The following is an 18,126-nucleotide window of genomic DNA, read 5'->3' as shown; positions in this document are numbered from 1 at the left end:
CCAGAGGCTGAGCCAGCCCAGATCTCTCCGGATCAGGTGAGTAGAGCGGGGGCCACACTTAGAGGTTCCCCTGCCACAGCCAGGTGGCAGGGCCTGCGGCTTGTCCCCCTAGCCATGGCAGCTGAGCACAGGGGCCCCAGCCCTGGTCCAGCTCTCCTTGGGCATAGAGATATGATTTGTTTGACCAGAGAGAAGAATCCTCACACCAGCCTCCTCCGCCAGTATTTCTCCATCTGTTCCCCCTCTGCCTAGGGCCCCTCTTCCCTTCCTTCCCCTCTAGACCAACCCACTCCCACCCGCTCACTTGGCCCTCCTTTTTCTCTCTCCACCTTTCTGCCCTCCCTCTCTGCCTCTCTCCCGGACTCCAGCTCCCTCTCCAACTGCTGCTTCCTTACTCCCCTAGTAAATGAGCATCCACACCCTTCCTGGGCTGTGAGCACCCGGGTCCCCAGAGGCCCCTTTCCCATATTCAGGAGCCCTGGGGGCCAGTCCAGCTGCTGGGACCCGGGCTCCTAGGAGTTCTCAGCAAGGCCAGAAGAGCTTTGCTTATTCAGCCAAAATGCTTCTTAATGTGAGGCCCCTGGGGCTGCCCCCGACCAGGGCAGATATTCCCTATTCTGCCCCACCCCACACCCCTCTCAGGGGAGGACACTCCCTCCAACCAGCAAAGGGGGGTAGGAGGGAAGGAGGATCTTTGTGGCACAGAGTTGCTGGAGGCCAGCCACAAGCAGATGGTCAGGGTGGAAGCCAGGGGAGTGAGGCTGGCTCACCACAGCCGGTGAGCAAACACAAAAAGTGAGGATTTAGCAGAATCTCCTCCATGAGGAAGCTGACATCCAGCCGTGGAAGCAATGGAGGGGAAGTAGGGTAAGGAGATAAACAGAAGGGGGGGAGGGGAGAAGGCGAGAGGTGGGAGGCAGAAGAAACTAGGCCAGGGAGGGAGGAAGGAGTGTCCAGCCCCTGCTGACCACTGGAGGCAGATGCCCACCCTGTTCCCCAAAGTCCCATGAGCCACGGGGGCTGGGGATGCTGGAGCTCGGGCCGGGTGGGGGAGGGGCCGGCTGCAGAGTGGCCCCTTGTGCCCCCCCATGACCCGGGCTGAACGCACAGGGTGGGAGCAGGGAGCAGGCCTGAACTCTGAGGCCCCCTCTGCAGAGCTGGCTGGATGTCTGAGGACTCCAGAGCCAGAGACGTCTGCTGACCTACCCGTTGGACACAGCTGGCATGGGCTTGCCTGTCCTGGAGTTCAGGCTGAATGCTCCTATCCTGTAGAGAGAGACGAAGAGAGAGCATGCCATGAGCTAAGCATCCCCGCCCCGAGAGGCCACAGTCCTTGGCCTCGGAATTCTTGGAGACAGGTATCTATTCTGGATCAAACATCAAACCAGGACCAAAAGCCACAGGCCAGAGAAAGGAGAAATCTTCCTCCCAAACCTTGTTGTCAAGCACTGGGTGACTGTACCTCAGGGGTTCTCAAAGTGTGGTCTAGGACCCGCACCTGTCGGCATCCTCTGGGAATGTGTTAGAAACATAAATTCTCAGGTCCCACCCCAGACTTACTGGATCAGACATGGGGTGGGGGTAGCAATCTGTGCTTTAACAAGCCCTCCAGATGATGCTGAAGGCTGCTACAGTTTGAGAACCATTGCTCTACCTCTTCGAGCCTCACTGGCTAGACTGTGAAATGGAGAGGCTGCTGAGAGAATAACAGGAGATCAGAGAAGCTGATGGCAGTTTGGCCCAGAACAGATGCCCAGTGAAAGAGGGTGCTGTTGTGCAAGGGTCTAGCCAGGGAGACGATGAGACTGAGACACATGACATTTTTAGTGGGGGAAACAAGTCCCCCTCCTTCACCAGCCCGTCATCTCCAAGATCCTGCTTGCCCCCCAAGGTTCGCCTCCCCAGCTGCCTCCCGTGGAGGTCTTCCTCAGTCTCCCCCAGAACGTATGCCTGTCCACCAGAGATGGGCCAGGTGACAGCAGGGAGGAAACAGATGCAAATGACAACTGGGCTTCTGACCCAGGCAGGTAGTTGCTGAGAGGGACAGACACACACTCACTCTGGGGACCCCAAATTATTATAAACTTCAGAGCCGGGGATCCCTGGGTGGCGCAGCGGTTTGGCGCCTGCCTTTGGCCCAGGGCGCGATCCTGGAGACCTGGGATCGAATCCCACGTCGGGCTCCCGGTGCATGGAGCCTGCTTCTCCCTCTGCCTGCGTCTCTGCCTCTCTCTCTCTCTCTCTCTCTCTCTCTGTGACTATCATAAATAAATAAAAATTAAAAAAAAAAAAACTTCAGAGCCCTAAAAAACAAACTTCAGAGCCTTCCAAACCTGGGTTTGTTTCCTATTTATTTATTTATTTATTTATTTTTAAATAGTTTATTTATTTATTCATGAGAGATGCAGAGTCAGGCAGAGACATAGGCAGAGGAAGAAGCAGTCTCCCTTTGAGGAGCCTGATGTGGGACTCAATCCCAGGACCCCAGGATCATGACCTGAGTCAAAGGCAGAAGCTCAACCACTGAGCCACTCAGGTGCCCCTGTTTCTTATTCTGAATAAATGATAGTAATATCATTCTCTGTGAAGCCAGAGGAGATCTTTTTAGGAACAGAGAGGCCTTTCTGGGGTTGCCATACAGTTAGTTGGGGTCAGAGACAAGGGCCTGGGAGAGAGATGCCCCTGCCCCACAGTAACACATTCTGCACTTATTGATCACCGTGAGGGGGCAGCATCCAGCGCAAATTTGGCAGAAGCAAGCAGGGGGCTGATGCCCAGCCCAGCCTGACATTCCCCCCCTTCCTGCCCACCCTGCCATGTGGCCAGGATGCTTGTCCCAGTCCGTAGGCTCCTCTTGTCTGGGTTCTGCCCCTAGGGCTTCCTGAGAAAGAGGGACAAGAGAGGGCATCCCTGCTACCCAGCCAGCCCTGGCCAGTCCCTGCAGCTGCCCGCAGGCTCTACCATAAGAACCCTGGGGATTCCTCATCCCAGAGCCTGCCCAGAGTAATAGCTTTCCCCAAAAAGCACTTGCAGCCCTATAATGCAGGTTGTTGGGTCCAGAGGGGGTGGGAGTTGAGGGTGAGATGAGGAGGACCTCACCATACCCACTTCGGGCCTACAATAAGGGGCGAACAACTGGAGGCATATGCTATGTGAGGAGAACCCCGAATTCAAATCCCAGCACTCCTACTGCCTAGCTGTGTGGCCTTGGACAAGTCACTTTCCCCTCTCTGGGCTTCGATTTCTTCCCCTATACTTTGGCAAGGGTGAGAGGTAAGAGTAGATGCGTGGATAGTGTCTCAGGCCATCCCAGGAACATGGGGCTCAGATAACTAAACTTGGGTCCTTCCAAGTTAACTGGGTTAAAGGCCCAGGGTCTCCTCACTCCTAATCATCCTGTATGACTGGCTGGTGGCTGTGGCCCTGCCCTGAGCTAAGGGTGGGCAGGAGGTTGGCCCATCCCTGCGGAAGTGACCCAGACAGGCCCCACTCCCCCCTACACTTACGTGAGGGGCTTCTCCAGGCGGCTCCCAGGGGACCCCACGATCTCTCCAAGGGTGCAGAAGGCCTGGCCCAGGAAATCCTGCAGAAAAAAGCCAGTGTCACCACCTGCTCTGCTCACAGCCACTCCACTTCCCCATCACCCCACGCCTAGAAGTGAGTGGGCTCCGAAACAACCAGAAGCAGCATCAGACACATGGTCCATGTCACAGCGCGGTGCTGAGCCAGACTCTGACACTGAAGAGCACTGCAGAATCTGGCAGGACTCACGTGTTTGGATAAATCAGGGCTCTTCGAGTCAACGTCGTATCTGCATGGAATACAGAGATGGTAAAGACAGCTGGATCAGGACCCCTACACCCCAAAATACAGGCTCTGACACAGTGGATATTTCTGGGAGTGATGGCTGGGAGGCACACGCGGGCACCTTGCAGGCTGCTGGACATATGCTATCTCTTGATCTGGGTAATGGTTACATGAGTGTAAACAGATACAAAAATGCATCTCAGGATGGACTCTTAAGATGTGTGTACTTCACCATGTATATGCTATACCCCATCAAAGACAAAAAGTAAAATAAACTTGCTCTGCAACCCTGGCTGGTTCTCAGGCGGCTGAGCCACCTGGCCCTTCACTGCCTGTTCTCCTATCTGCCCAGCTAAGGCTAGGTGCCCCTGGAGCTCAGTACCTTGCCTCTGACCTTCCCAGATTGTTTCACCTGGCCCAGGCCTGCTCAGCCTGACCTTGGGCCCCACCACTCAAGAACGAGGGAGGCATTCACACCTTCACCTCTTCCACCTGCAGCTGGGCACCTCCCTTTACCCGGGAGCTGCTCACCTGGAGCCACACTTACAGCCCTGTTTCCAGCAGCACCCCGCCCCCCAACAACTGGCCACCCAGGCCCAGATGCCTCCTGCTGAGGGGCAGGCAGTCTTGCATGACCCCTGCTCTAGCACTTTCACTCTCCAAAATGTCCCCAAATGGTAACTTCTCTACGGTGGGCTGCAAGTCCTCCATCCATCGGTCCCTCCAAAGTCATTTCCTTCCACTGCATTTTTCCCTCTGCTCCTGCAAGCCGCAAAGCCCCGTGTGGCCCAGTCTGTCCACAACTCTCTGGGATACGGTCCCTTCTAACTACCCCATGCCTTGGAAAAACAACAAAGCAATGCTCCCCCACCTGCTCACCAGACTGAAATCCCATCATCATCTTTAACCTGAACAGAGGGGCACGCTGTACCTTTGTGAGACACGCACATGCCCTGAGCCCCATCAGTCAGGCTATCTCTGCAGGAAGGGAGACTGGAGGGCACCCTCTCCCAGAATAAGCTCGGACAGAGGGAGAGGTCAGTGGGGACCTCCCCATCACCTGGGCAGAAAAAGGCTCCCCAGAGGTACAGTTAGAGCTGCCCCCAAGATCAGTCCTCAGCTAGTCCCCTGAATCAGGAGGCCCGCTCAGCACCCTCGCACACTTACTTCACTGAGACAAATGGTGGGGAGCCTCTCTTCTCTCTCCCTACCTCTTTTCCAACTCCTGATGAGGGTAGGCCTGGACTTCAGCTAATTTTCATTTTTATCCCAGGCCAATCCTGAGCTCCCTCTCATGTCACATGCCCCCCTCCTTCCCTGGTAAAAGGCACTACTGCCACCCTCAGGTCCTACAGTCCTCCTCCCATTGGTGGATCCTCCTACAGCCCCATCCTCAGCATCAGCTTCCACTTACAGGTCGAAACGGAGGTTCTGCTTCTCCTCAAAGAAGTAATCCACGATGAACTTGCGCACAAAGTCAGGATTGAGTGTGTTGTCGATGACTTCAGTGCGTCCGAACTACAAGAGAAAATGGGGTGTGGACCTCAGGGCCAGGCTGGTGGGGCGAGGGAAGAGCACAGAGCTTGGAGTCCCTCTGTCTTGGCCCTGGTAACTAGTGTGCCTTCTGGTCCCTCCTCCATCTAATAATGGAAACCATCCATGCTGTGGCTCCAAAACTCGGGCATCAGCTTTATTCTCCCTACATCTGTCTAGGCTCCAACCAAGTCATAAGGTTGTACTTGTTTATTTTTAAATATTTTACTTTTTTATTTGAGAGAGAGAGAGAGAAAGAGCACAAGCAGGGGGAGGGACAGAGAGAGAGAGAGAGGGAGAAACAGGTTCCCCACTGAACAGGGAATCTGAGGATGCAGGGCTCGATCCCAGGACCCCAGGATCATGACCTGAGCTGAAGGCAGACACTGAACCCACTGAGCTACCCAGACACCCCCAGGTCGGAAGGCTTTGATACCTGGATACCTTCACTTTCCCATCTCAGCTACCTTTGCCTATGCTCTGTCCTCCACTTGGCCTTCCCTTTTCTGCCAGTGGCATGTCCTCCATTTCTTCAAAATCCTTTGTTAATGCTGCCTCCTCCAAGAAGCCTTCCTGATTCTTCCCCTCTCTGAACCACCATTGAACTTATGGTGGTTGACCACTGTCCTTCTCTGACCAATTCCACAGTTAGGCAGGTACTTATCTGACGTCACAATTGTAAATGAAAGGGCAGAAGAAGGGATTGTGGGATCTTTTAATAGGTCCATTTCCTGCCCTTATGCAATCCCTTCCCCTTGAAGGCAGGCTAGACTTCATGGCTCACTACTAATGAATAGAACAGAGCACAAGCTACTCCTCGAATTATGTTATAAACTACTATGACTTTGGTCGTGGGGACCCTTTCTCACTCTCTTTTGCTTGCTCACTTCGAGGAAGCCAGCTGCCCTTTGGAGAGGACTGTGTAACTAGGGACTGAGGGCAGCCTTGGGCCAACAGCCAGTGAGGAAGCAGGCTGTCAGGCAACTGGCCTATAAGAATCTGAATCTTATCAACAACTACTGAGTGAAATCAGAAGGGGCCCGGCCAAGCAGAAGCTAGAGATGAGATGACTGAGGCCCTGGCCAGCACTTTGACTACAGCCTGGGAGACCCCGAGGTAGAGGACCCCACAAAGCTGCACTCAGATTCATGATACATTATCTGTTATTTAAGTTGCTCAGCTCTGGGCTAATTTGTTACACAGCAACAGATAGCTAATACATTGACTTAACTCTCTTGGTATCCCCTGCAGCATATCCTCTAGAATTTTACAAACGTTAGACACTTGATAGTTGAGTCCCGTTAAACTCCCTAAATGACTTAAGGCAAGTCACTCCTATGTGTGGGCATCAGGATCACTTGGAGGGTTTGTTAAAAGATAGATTGTGTGAGGCGTCTGAGTGGCTCAGTGGTTGAGCATCTGCCTTCGGTTCAGGTCATGATCCCAGGATCCTGGGATCAAGTCCCACATCAGGCTCCCCACAGGGAGCCTGTTTCTCCCTCTGCTATGTCTCTGCCTCTCTCTGTGTGCCTCTCATTAATAAATAAATACAATTAAAACAAAAATGACAGATTATAGGCCTCACTCCCAATTGTTCTGATTCAACAGATTTAGGGTGAAGTCTGAGAATCTGCATCTCTCAAAATGTGCTACTGGTGTAGGGACCTCCCTCAAACCAAGGTGCTCGATTGTGGTACACATGGCTCTGAGCTCCTCGGGATCTCCCCACGCTGTGGAGGAGGGCAGTGGGACATGGTTCCTGGCCATCAGTTCCATTAAAACAGCTCTCTCTTATCTGGTTTATTTTTCTTATATCTGTTCAACACACTGGACATTTTTGGTGAGATTTTATTTCAAAGAAGGGACAAGAGACTTTTATTAAAAGATAAAGTGTAAAAGCACTGCACTTATATGCTCCATGAAGAGAAGGCGTGATACTCTACAAAGTGAGCAAGATAGACAGGTGAATGATAAATATTTTAAACAAACTGAATATTTCTGAATACAAAAACACGTTTTTTCAACTTGGGCAGTAATTGCCAAAATAAAAAATTGATCCTGAGTACTAGTCTTCCTTAATGGGGCTCTGCAGCCCAGAAAAATGCATGGGCCCCTCTCCTGTGTGGTGAGCAAGGCCCAGTTATCTGGGACTTAGCTCAGCACTCACTGGTACCTTGAATTAAGTTAGAAAGCTGCAGAGAGAACCTTCCACCCAAGCCAGTGTAAGGTCATCTGAGAACAACAGATTTGGCACCTTCTTGGGACGCTGGGTGGCTCAGTGGTTATTCAGGGCGTGATCCCAGGGTCCTTTTGTTCAGGGCGTGATCCCAGGGTCCTGGGATCGAGTCCCACATCAGGCTCCTCAAAGGGAGCCTGCTTCTCCCTCAGCCTATGTCTCTGCCTCTCTCTGTATCTCTCATGAATAAATGTTTAAAAATCTTAAAAAAAAAAAAAAAGTTTTAGCACCTTCTTGCTCTCATTCCCTATCAATTCCACCAACTGAATCTGTCTTCTATTCCCCTAACCCTGCTTCCTCTACTGTGGCCTCAGTCAGAGCTCACCATTTTCTGACCTTAACCCCTGCAGCAGCTTCTTTGTGAGTCTGCTCAGTGGGAACATCGCTAATACTTGAAGACTCAGCTCCCCAGAAGTCCTGCTCTCGGACTCCTGGCCCCTCCCCTGTGCCCCCTTAATCCGCCTGGCAGCCCTGTGGTCCACTTACCATGTCCCCTAATAATGATATACCAAAGCTCTTCCCACCCCTCTAGATAGAGCTTCTCAAACAGCAGAGGATCTGAGGTCTCCCCATCTTTGCAGCCCAGGACCCTCCACTATTTAATAGAGTCACAGGCTCATGGTCACAAATGATTATATAGCACCAGGAACTGTGTGATGCATTTTGCACCATATTTATCTTTAGTCCTTTTATGGTAGGCTTCTCCATTTTACAGATGGGAAAATAAAGGCACGGAAAAGCTAAGTCATCTGTCTGGGGTTACACAACTAATAATTGCTGAGTGCAAGTCACAATCTAGGCATCCTGGGCCATGCTTTCTAAGCCACGTTGTGCTATATGTGAGGTCCCTAGTGAGGACAAAGGCTGGTCACTGCTCCCAGTGACAGGTCCACAGTAGTTACTCAGGAACTGTTGAATGAAGCAAGGTGGAATGAGGAAATGGATGAGCAAGTTTGAGTCCCAAGCTTATCAAAAGCTAATTGTGAGACTTGATTGGAGAAAGCTTTAGGTTCCTCATCAAAAGACAGGAAGATACTACTATGTATCCTACTTACTTCTTAGAGGTAGCATCCAACTCAATTACGGATTCGACAGTTTTTCAGCACTTATTATAGCTAAAATATAGGCTATATTATAGCACGTGCTGGGTGCTGAGCTACAAATGTAAACAGAACATGAACCCTTGGGACCCCTGGCTGGCTCAGTGGCTGAGCGTCTGCCTTGGCTCAGGGCGTGATCCCGGAGTCCTGGGATCAAGTCCCACATCGGGCTCCCCACAGGAAGCCTGCTTCTCCCTCTGCCCGTGTCTCTGCCTCTCTCTGTGTCTTTCCTGAATAAATAAATAAAATCTTTATATTAAAAAAAACATGAATCCTTTACCTAAGGACTTGGACTTGTCATTGGTGGGACAATTCATAAACAATAACTACCATACAGTGTGACAGCAGGACTAACAGAGCTATAGACAAACCTCCACAGCAAGGTGTCCCCTGGCTGCATGCCAGAAGCACTGGGAAGTGTGAAAGATACTGAGATCAACACAAAAGCAGATTACTGGGTGTCCTGTTTCAGGTACTGGTCCAGGTATCTGACTGCTTAGAGATCTGCACCTTTTTTTTTTTTTTTTTTTTTTAGAGATTTTATTTATTTATTCTTGAGAGACACACAGAGAGAGAGGCAGACACAGGCAGAGGGAAAAGCAGGCTCCATGCGGGGAGCCCAACGTGGGACTCGATCCCGATCCCTCCCAGGTCTCCAGGATCACGCCCTGAGCTGAAGGCAGCGCTAAACCACTGGCCCACCTGGGCTGCCCTGATCTGCATCTTTCATTATTGTTGAGCTACTTTACAACTGTGAATTTCAGGAAGCACAGAGTAATGCAAATGATTCTTTTTTTTTTTTTTTAAAGATTTATTTATTTATTTATGATAGACATAGGGAGAGAGAGAGAGAGAGAGAGGCAGAGACACAGGCAGAGGGAGAAGCAGGCTCCATGCACCGGGAGCCCGACGTGGGACTCGATCCCGGGTCTCCAGGATCGCGCCCTGGGCCAAAGGCAGGCGCTAAACCGCTGCGCCACCCAGGGATCCATGCAAATGATTCTTAACTGTAGAAATGTAAATACATTTTGTTCAACACTGTGCAATTATTTGATTATTATCCCTGTCGATACTGACCAATTTTGCATCTATTTATAAATTAATTTCAGCATTCCTGATTGCCTGTATACAGCTGACCCTTGGTGAACAATGCCGGGGTTAGGGGAGCTGACCTCTACACACTGTCCAAAATCCATGTATAACTTTTGACTCCCCCAAAACTTAACTAATAAGCCTACTGTTGACCGGAAGCCCTACCAGTAACAAAAAGTCAACAAAGATTTTGTATGGTATATGTATTACATACTGTATTCTTATAATAAAGTAAGCTAGGAAAAAGAAAATGTTATTCAGAAAGTCATAAAGAAAATACATTTGCAGTATTGCACTGTATTTATTGAAAAAATCTGCATATAAGTGGACCTGCACAGTTCAAACCTGTGTTGCTCAAGGGTCAACAGTATGTGTTGAGTCATCTGAACCAACTGTAACATCTTACTGGTTCCCTCATTTAATAAACGAGTTAAATAAATCTTTACCATGCGTTCATTTTATATTTGCATGGGAATCATGATTTTACCTTAAAAAAATGTATCCTTAACAGGAGCTATTTAAAAATACCCATGCTCAAAGCCCCATCACAGACCAATGAAACCCCATCTCAATGGGTGGGGCCTGAAAAATTGTTTTCTCTGTTTCCTAAGTGATCCTAACATGCAGTTGGAGTTGAGAACTGCTGACAGAGGAAGAAAGAAAACTAACATTAACTGAGCCCCGCTGAATGCTCACTAGATCAGCTCATTATCTCATTCGATTCTCAAAAAACCCCTGTGAGTCACTACCTATTTTCCAAGTGAGGACACTGAGAATCAGAAAGGTTAAGTAACTTGCCCAAGGTCACACAGGTAGGCAGAGCTGAGACCTATATGCAGGCAGGTGTAATCCAAGCCCATTATACTTTTACTTCATCTCACTTCATCAAGTACTATGAAAATGAAACAAAGACGACATTTACTTCACAAGTATTTATAAAAGCCTTACTGTGTACAAGGCAATAGTGGAATACATTGAGTTAAACAAGACTGGGTTCCTATCACATCCCCTAAATCCAATAACAGTCTTACAATGTATAATCCATCCTTGTTCCAGGAGAATTCCTGCATTTTCCTCTTCTGCTCTTTCTAATTCTTTTTTTTTTTTTTTTTAAGATTTTATTTATTTATTCCTGAGAGTCACAGAGAGAGGCAGAGACACAGGCAGAGGGAGAAGCAGGCTCCATGAAGGGAGCCCTACGCGGGTCTCGATCCCGGGTCCCCAGGATCACACCCCTCGGGTGAAGGCGGCGCTAAACAGCTGAGCCACCCGGGCTGCCCCTGCTCTTTCTAATTCTTAACACCTCTAGTCTTCAGACAAAAGGAAAATTTCTCCTAATGGCTTTCTTGCAGAATTATTCTGGGTAAACACCCAGGTACCTGTGAGAGAGTCCTCCTTTCGGAAAGGGCTCTATCTCCTCTTCAATGTACTGCTCCCCCAAAACTGGTTGAAAAAAACCCCTCTGGCTGAATTTTAGATAGACGCCAGTCCAGAAGGAGAACAGCATTTGTGCCACCTCCCTCCTCATCCGTCTCTCTTCTCTGACTCTCTTCTCTCGGCACAGACTTTAAGGAAAACACCCATTAGGGAAGATGACAGCGCTGCTTTTAAAATGGCACTTGAAGCTTCAATCGAGGGGAATTCCCTAGGGATTGATCTCTGCCAGAGGAGAAAATGGAGTTCCCCTGGAAACAGGACTTGGAGAGGGACTCCACGGGCCCCCAAGATCTAGCAAGCGAAGGGGGCAGGCGTGCCAGGCTGGGCAGTGATGAATTTCCAGCACGCAGGGGTAATTACCACACGCCTGGCACGAGCAACTGTGAAATCTACAACCGAGGGACTTACTAGAGATGTTTTCTAGCCTTCATTACTTGGGCTGATAACAAAGGCAAAAAAAAAATCTTGGATTTTGAAAACTCAAGAAGCCACCAGGTCTTTGTCAGGCCCAATTTATACTCCTATTAATGACCACAGGAAACAACCTTACTGATGTTTAAAAAAAAAAAAACAATTTGGCTGCATTTCGTTCCACATAGAATTACAGTTTCCAAGCCTGAAGGGACTTGGACAGATGAGGTATTAGTGCAGAGCAGTGGGAAGTGCAGGAAAGCATACAGCCTGAATGCTGTATGGCAAATCCTGCTTGGAGCGAAGCAGGGGAGAGTGGGTTAACCCTTTGCCACCCATAATCGGAGCTGAACCAGCCCCGAACCCTCTTCCAGCTCCCCAAAAGTGCCTGTCCCTCCCTCCGGTCCATTCTGAACCCCTCTGTCCACACTCCAGGCTCTGAGCATGGCAGGGGGTGCCTCACGTTGCTCACGGTCTGGGGCTACAGGCCACCCAACACCAGTGGGCACAGGAATTCTCTGATTACCAAAGGTGAAGAGAAACCCCGAAATCTTTGTTTTACCAAGCAATCCTGATACAGACAGCCTCAGGGGGGTTTAGAGGGGCCAGCATAGACTAGCTAGGGCATGAGGTGAAATTGGGGAAGGGGCTGAGTACTCAGAAAGGTAAGGGGGGCCTCCCTGACCTCAAGGCCTGGCACAGCTTCTCAGTAGGGGAGAGAGAAAGAAAAAGTACAAATGAGCCTGGAAATTAGGTATTCACCCTCTCAAAAGCTCACGTCTCGTCCCTGGCAACAAAAACCAGTGGGAAAAGCTCCTGACATGCCACAAAAGATGCTCCCGAGGGCTCCTAAAACCTCCATGACTAAACCCCAAGAATATCAATTAAGCGGCATTAATTACATATCATCAGTTCCAGTGAGACCCTCAAAGGGAAAGCAGACTTGAAACTTCTTTGAGGACAAAATTAAATGGCTCCCAGGGGCTCTGCTACACATAGAATGCTGAGATTTATGGGAGCGGCTGGGCAATGTCCTGCCAAACTGCCCTGAGACAAGGGCCGTTGCTGGGCTGGGATTGAGAACCCAGGTTAGGCAGGTAAGGTCTTCCCATTCTACATCCAGCTGTGAGGCCCGGAGAGGAGGGGCGTCCTCTGCCAAGACATGGGCCTCCTGACCTGCAGCGGGGTAACGGGCTGGCAATTAGGCCTGTACCCATTCGGAGGCTAATTCTCTGTGCCAGAGAGTCTCCTGCTGCTGCCCCCACCCCACCCAGCTCCTTCTCTGTGCTGCTGTACACTCCGGGGGACCCGTTCTCCCTTTGAACACCATCACCCTGGTTCCCTTCCCTGTGGCCTCCAGTTGGGTTGGCCAATGGGAGGCACGAGCAGATGGAAGATGGGTGGAGAGAGAGGTTGGGGTATTTCTTCCCACGCTGGCCCAGCCTTGGCACCATGGCTCAGGCAGGGGCTGCCTCTCCCAGGACCATGCTCTGGCTCTCACTCACAGACGGTAGCACTGTCACCTCCCACCACCCATGAGAGCAGCTCCCTGCTGTTGCTGGGCCCTGGTGCTCCACTTTTGCCTGTGGATTTCCTCAACCTCACCCACACTTTTGAAAGAAGTCCCTTGAAACTCTTCAGTTAAACCAAGTAAACTCTCTCTCCTGCTGGGGCCATGACTGATCTATTTTCTCTCTTGCAAACATGTTCATACACATACAGTTGCCAACTCAAGTGAACATAAAACCAAGAACAGTCCCCACCCCACTCCTTCCGCTGGAACACCGTGTCACGTTCCTAACACCAGTGACCCCTGCTCATGCAGCCAAGATATGCAATGTCCTGTGACTGCCTTCTAGGATGCGGGGTCTCAGCACAGATGTCCCACCTAAGGGCCCCGTGGAAACTCCCAGGGACCAGGGGTCCCACCCCAGCCTCCTCCACTTTGTAGAGCGGCCATCCCGGCCCCATCCAAACAGCTGCCAGCATGAGGCCCAGTTAGTGGAGAACACCTACCAGATTAGAGTCAGAGTCCGAGGCTTTCAATCAGCTCTAAGTGGGTGTGTGGCACCCTGAAATTGAATGCAAATGTCTATCTGTACATGTCTGCATTTTCTGGGTGGAGGAGCTATGGTTTTCATCAGTTTCTCAAAGGGAAAGCATGCCTTCCAAAAAATTAAAGAACCACCGAATCTACCTTTAAAGACAGATCTTTGGGATCCCTGGGTGGCGCAGCGGTTTGGCGCCTGCCTTTGGCCTGGGGCGCGATCCTGGAGACCCGGGATCGAATCCCACATCGGGCTCCCTGCATGGAGCCTGCTTCTCCCTCTGCCTGTGTCTCTGCCTCTCTGTCTCTCTCTGTGTAACTATCATGAATAAATAAAATCTTTAAAAAAAAAATAAATAAAGACAGATCTTTATGGTTTTCCACATAAAAAAGTACAGAGAAGCAGTGAATAGTGAAGTGAATAGAAGAGAGTCTGGGGTCAGGCTTCCTGGGTTCAAATCTAGCTTCGTTACTCCATTGGCTGTATGACCTAGGAGAAATCCCTTTTACTGCCCCCCCACCCCATGTTTCGGTTTGCTCTTCTGTAAAATAGGATCGCCAATTTATTTATACACACTTTGTCGGGTTATGGGAGGCTTATATGATTTGATTTATGGAATGTGCTTAGAAGGCAGCCTGGGACATAAAAAAAAAAAAAAAAAACTCTGTAAATTAGTGATTCTATACTCTGGTCCTTCCCAAATCCTGAACCCTGGCCCAGTCCGTCCAGGAAGTGTGGCTCTCCTAGGTCTCTGACCTCAGCCTTATGTCTAAGATGCTCCCAGCCTGTAACTGCTAACACTTCCTGCTCACCTTCCATGCCCAAGAGGCCCCAGCTCCAAGTGGCTTCTCTCCAGACATCCACACACAGGCAAGACGGCGGGGGAAATGCAGGACTGTCCCTTTGCTCTTACACAAGCAGCTACTCCTTTAAGATCTAGGCTCTGCACTCCTGGTGGGCATTCCACAAAGTTGGGTCCAATAATGCCTAAGGCCTTTGTTAGAGAGAGAAAAAAAGCTTGGGACACCTGGGTGGCTCAGTGGTTGAGCATCTGCCTTTGGCTCAGGATGTGATCCCAGGGTCCTGGGGGGGTCGCACATTGGGCTCCATGGAGGGGGCCTGCTTCTCCCTCTGCCTGTGTCTCTGCCTCTCTCTCTCTCTCTCTCTCTCTCTCATGAATAAATAAATAAAATGTTTAAAAAATAAACATTTAAAAAAGCAGTAGAATGTGTAAAGTTTGCTTAGAGACCCAGACCTGGAGAAGAAAATTCAATCTCCTGCCACTAGCAGGAGAGGTAAAGCAGAAGGACCCTTCGGGCAAGAAGGCTGCTTAGTGAGGGTGGGGAGGGGAGGACCCGGCTCAGACACACAGATTACTCATGAGAAGGTGCAAAGCAGGGCAGCCTGGAAAGAGGCTTTCTCTGTTCCTTCTAGATTTCTAAAGTCTGGTTCCCTCCTTCCTCACAACCCATCTGCAACTCCCCGCAAATGCCCATGGCCATGCCCAGAGCCAGGGTGGTGTAGAGAGGGGTAGCTAGGACCCCTACCAGCCAGAGTTCTGTTGCTATTATTTATTTAGTGGAGGCCACCTAGATTAGCCCCTCAGGGATGCATTTCCCCACTGCTAAGACAAAGCAAATCATTGTTTCTCCAGGGGAAGGACAGAAGGGAATGTGCATGAAGTGTGACCTGGAATGTTTGCTGCAGAGCTGAGAATAACCCTCACGTAGCCCTAAAGGGGCACATTTTGTCTCATTTAATCTTCATAACAACTTTACGAAGCACTACGGTTACCCCCATTTTACAGATAAATTAACTAGGATAAGGCTCGGAGAGAGGCAGTGACTTGCCTGAGGTCATACAGCTGGGGAGGGCGGGAGAAACAGGATTCGAACCCAGGCTACCTGGCCTGGTTCCAAATCAGTATGGGTTGATGTAGTCACCAGCCAATAAGAGATTAATATTGTGAGTGAAGCTTGGACTATATCCTATCCAGTCCTTATTCCTGTTTTCCTACATACAGCCAAACCTCTGAACTTCTTCAATGCTTGCTCTCTCTTCCACCTTGCTGGCTCTTCCTGAGGGTCGGGGTAGCCCCAGGTCACATGGCACAGAAGAGTGAGCCTGACCTATTCCTCTGCTCACCCCCCACCAACATTTCCTTTTTATTTTTAAACATTTTATTTATTTATTCATGAGAGACAGAGAGAGAGAGAGAGAGAGAGAAGCAGAGACACAGGCAGAGGTAGAAGCAAGCCCCATGCAGGGAGCCTGACATGGGACTTGATCCTGAGACCCTGGGATCATGACCTGAGCCAAAGGCAGACACTCAACCACTGAGCCACCCAGGTGCCCCCCATCAACACTTCCAATCCCTACAGACCCCCCCCCCCGCCACACACACACACACACACACACACACACACACACACGCACGCATACCCTCCTGGCCCCTCCTGTGATTTCCATAAACATTTGTTGATTAACAACTTGACCTAGAACCTAAAGATTCTGGAGCTGGAAAGAACAAAATCCTCTCAACCAATGAGAAAAGAGAGTCAGAGAAGAAGGGTTCATGCTGTGACACCGGTCACACAGCTCATTAGGAAAAGGGCTGTGATGGGAACCCAGGCCAGGTCAGCCCTAGCCCTGAGCAGCACCCTTGTTCTCTAAAAGCCTGTCACCCCCTCTGTCAGGTTTCTCTCAGGTCTTCCTTCCATCAAATTCTCTTTCTCCTTCTGCTTAGTATAGTGACTCCCATCTTCAAAACACTTCGACATCCATGATCTCATTTAATGCCCTCAATGACCCCTGGAGACGTTATTATTGTTCTCCCATTTTATGGGATGAGAGAATGGAGCTTCGGGAGGCCAGAAGGACCTCCCGGAGGCACCCAGCAGTGGGGAGGGAGGACCAGGGCTTCCAGGAGTGACGGAGCCACCGCGTCCAATGGTGTTCACCACAGTCCCCTGCCTCAATAATGAGTGGGTGGCTCTGCAAGCCTGAACAATGTTCACGGCCCCAGATTTAAGTAGCTCTGGCCTTTTTACAAATTACAGCTGGATGAAGCTCCAGAGACCTCCCTCCAGCTGCAAACCCCCAGTGGCTGTGCTGCCTGGGACAGAAGGAGGCCGGAGCTGACAGACTGCTCTCCACGTCGAAGCTGCCCCCCTTCCCCAGCCCAAGCTCCCCTATAATTTTCATATATAATTGAAGGCTCCTTAATTGGTGATTCTAAAAGCCCTGCTGCAAAGCCCAGCCCTGGCCCCTCATGAATCATGTTCACCAGGATTAAAATTAGAGGAGGCCAGAAAGCTATCTGACTCAAATAGAAATTGGAAAAGGCGGTGTGCTTGGTGCGGGAACAGGGGTCCAGCAGGTGCCCGAGGCTGGAGAATGGCCCGAGGTCTGGGCACTAGGGCCTAGGTTTCGAGGGGGAGCACAGAGGACCTGGTTCCGTACCAGAGCCGCACTGTCTTGGTCTGGGAAGTTCTCTGCGCTTCCCTCACTGGAGGGGTCCAGGATTCTGCTGCCACCCTCTCCTCCTCAGAGAGTGAGGAAAGCCAGGCCCAGAGAGAGGAAGGGGCTAAGCCCAGCAAGGTGAACCATGACTTCTGTGGCCTGGTACTTTCCAGACCATTTCTTGTTGTGTTAAGGTCTCTAGGTGAGGAAGGGCAGAGGTGAGTGAGGAGACTGGAGGCTCTGAAGGCCTTCCCCCCTGCTCAGGCCTGGATGGAGAATTTTCCCTCCCTGGCCCCAGACAGCAGCAGCAAGGGCCAAGTTTATAATGAAAGACTTCCTGACAAAAGGCTTGGTTCCCAATTAGCCATTGTTGCAGATAATCTGTTAAAAAGTCCCAGCTCCTGGGGGAATGGCCGTTTTACCAATAAGCCTCGCTGCCAAGTCCCTGGCCAAACACTCTGCACCAGACATGCCCTGATCTTGCCAGGAGGCTGAGCCTTGGGTCTGGCGCAGCCTGCGTGGGGAGGGCCCTGAGCAAGTCCTGCCCTACAGGCACCTGTTCTCCAGAGCACCCCAAAATGCCCAAAGCTCCTGCCAAGTGGCATCAGGGTGTCTGAAGTAACACCACCCACGGTGGTTTCCTCCAGGTGAAGCTCTGGTTTCTCACTTTGGGGCTTCTTCCAAGGAGTCACTGTTGAGCATTTTATTTTCTCTTGCCAAGCGCTTTCCCTGAATTAGCGCCTTCACCCCTCACAGCGGGCCTGGGAGCCACGGCGCTTGCCCAAGAGCTCCAGCTGGGAAGGTGGTGGCCCAGGTTAGGACCCAGTCACCTTGACTCTGGAGCCCATGCTTTCCACAGCTCAGCCACAACCGTGAAGTGCACCTGGACTCTAACACTGAAGAGTAAAGAGATGTACATATGAGCCGCCAAACGACCTAGACCAGAACCTTGGCTTTTCGCAGAAAAGCAAACTCCTCTCTTCAGAGATATCTCAGGCTC

The 18,126-nt window shown here is 50.6% G+C and overlaps 1 protein-coding gene across 3 annotated transcripts in view; it reads right to left on the bottom strand.

The window, feature by feature from the left end:
* Nucleotides 1-18,126, bottom strand: part of CPNE5 (copine 5) — a 90,156-nt gene that overhangs the window by 47,332 nt on the left and 24,698 nt on the right. For all 3 annotated transcript variants that reach the window (XM_072833237.1, XM_072833235.1, XM_072833236.1), the window contains exons 4-7: nucleotides 5,222-5,325; nucleotides 3,772-3,811; nucleotides 3,507-3,583; nucleotides 1,207-1,266 (exon numbers count right to left, since the gene is read on the bottom strand). In XM_072833237.1, coding sequence (XP_072689338.1) covers nucleotides 1,207-1,266; nucleotides 3,507-3,583; nucleotides 3,772-3,811; nucleotides 5,222-5,325 — 281 coding nt within the window. The remainder of the gene's footprint in view (nucleotides 1-1,206; nucleotides 1,267-3,506; nucleotides 3,584-3,771; nucleotides 3,812-5,221; nucleotides 5,326-18,126) is intronic.

Source organism: Canis lupus, chromosome 7 (assembly GCF_048164855.1).
Source record: "Canis lupus baileyi chromosome 7, mCanLup2.hap1, whole genome shotgun sequence".
In the NCBI taxonomy this organism is placed as follows: domain Eukaryota; kingdom Metazoa; phylum Chordata; class Mammalia; order Carnivora; family Canidae; genus Canis; species Canis lupus.
The sequence above is the reverse complement of the archived record's forward strand: the minus strand, read 5'-3'. Positions and strand labels throughout refer to the sequence as shown.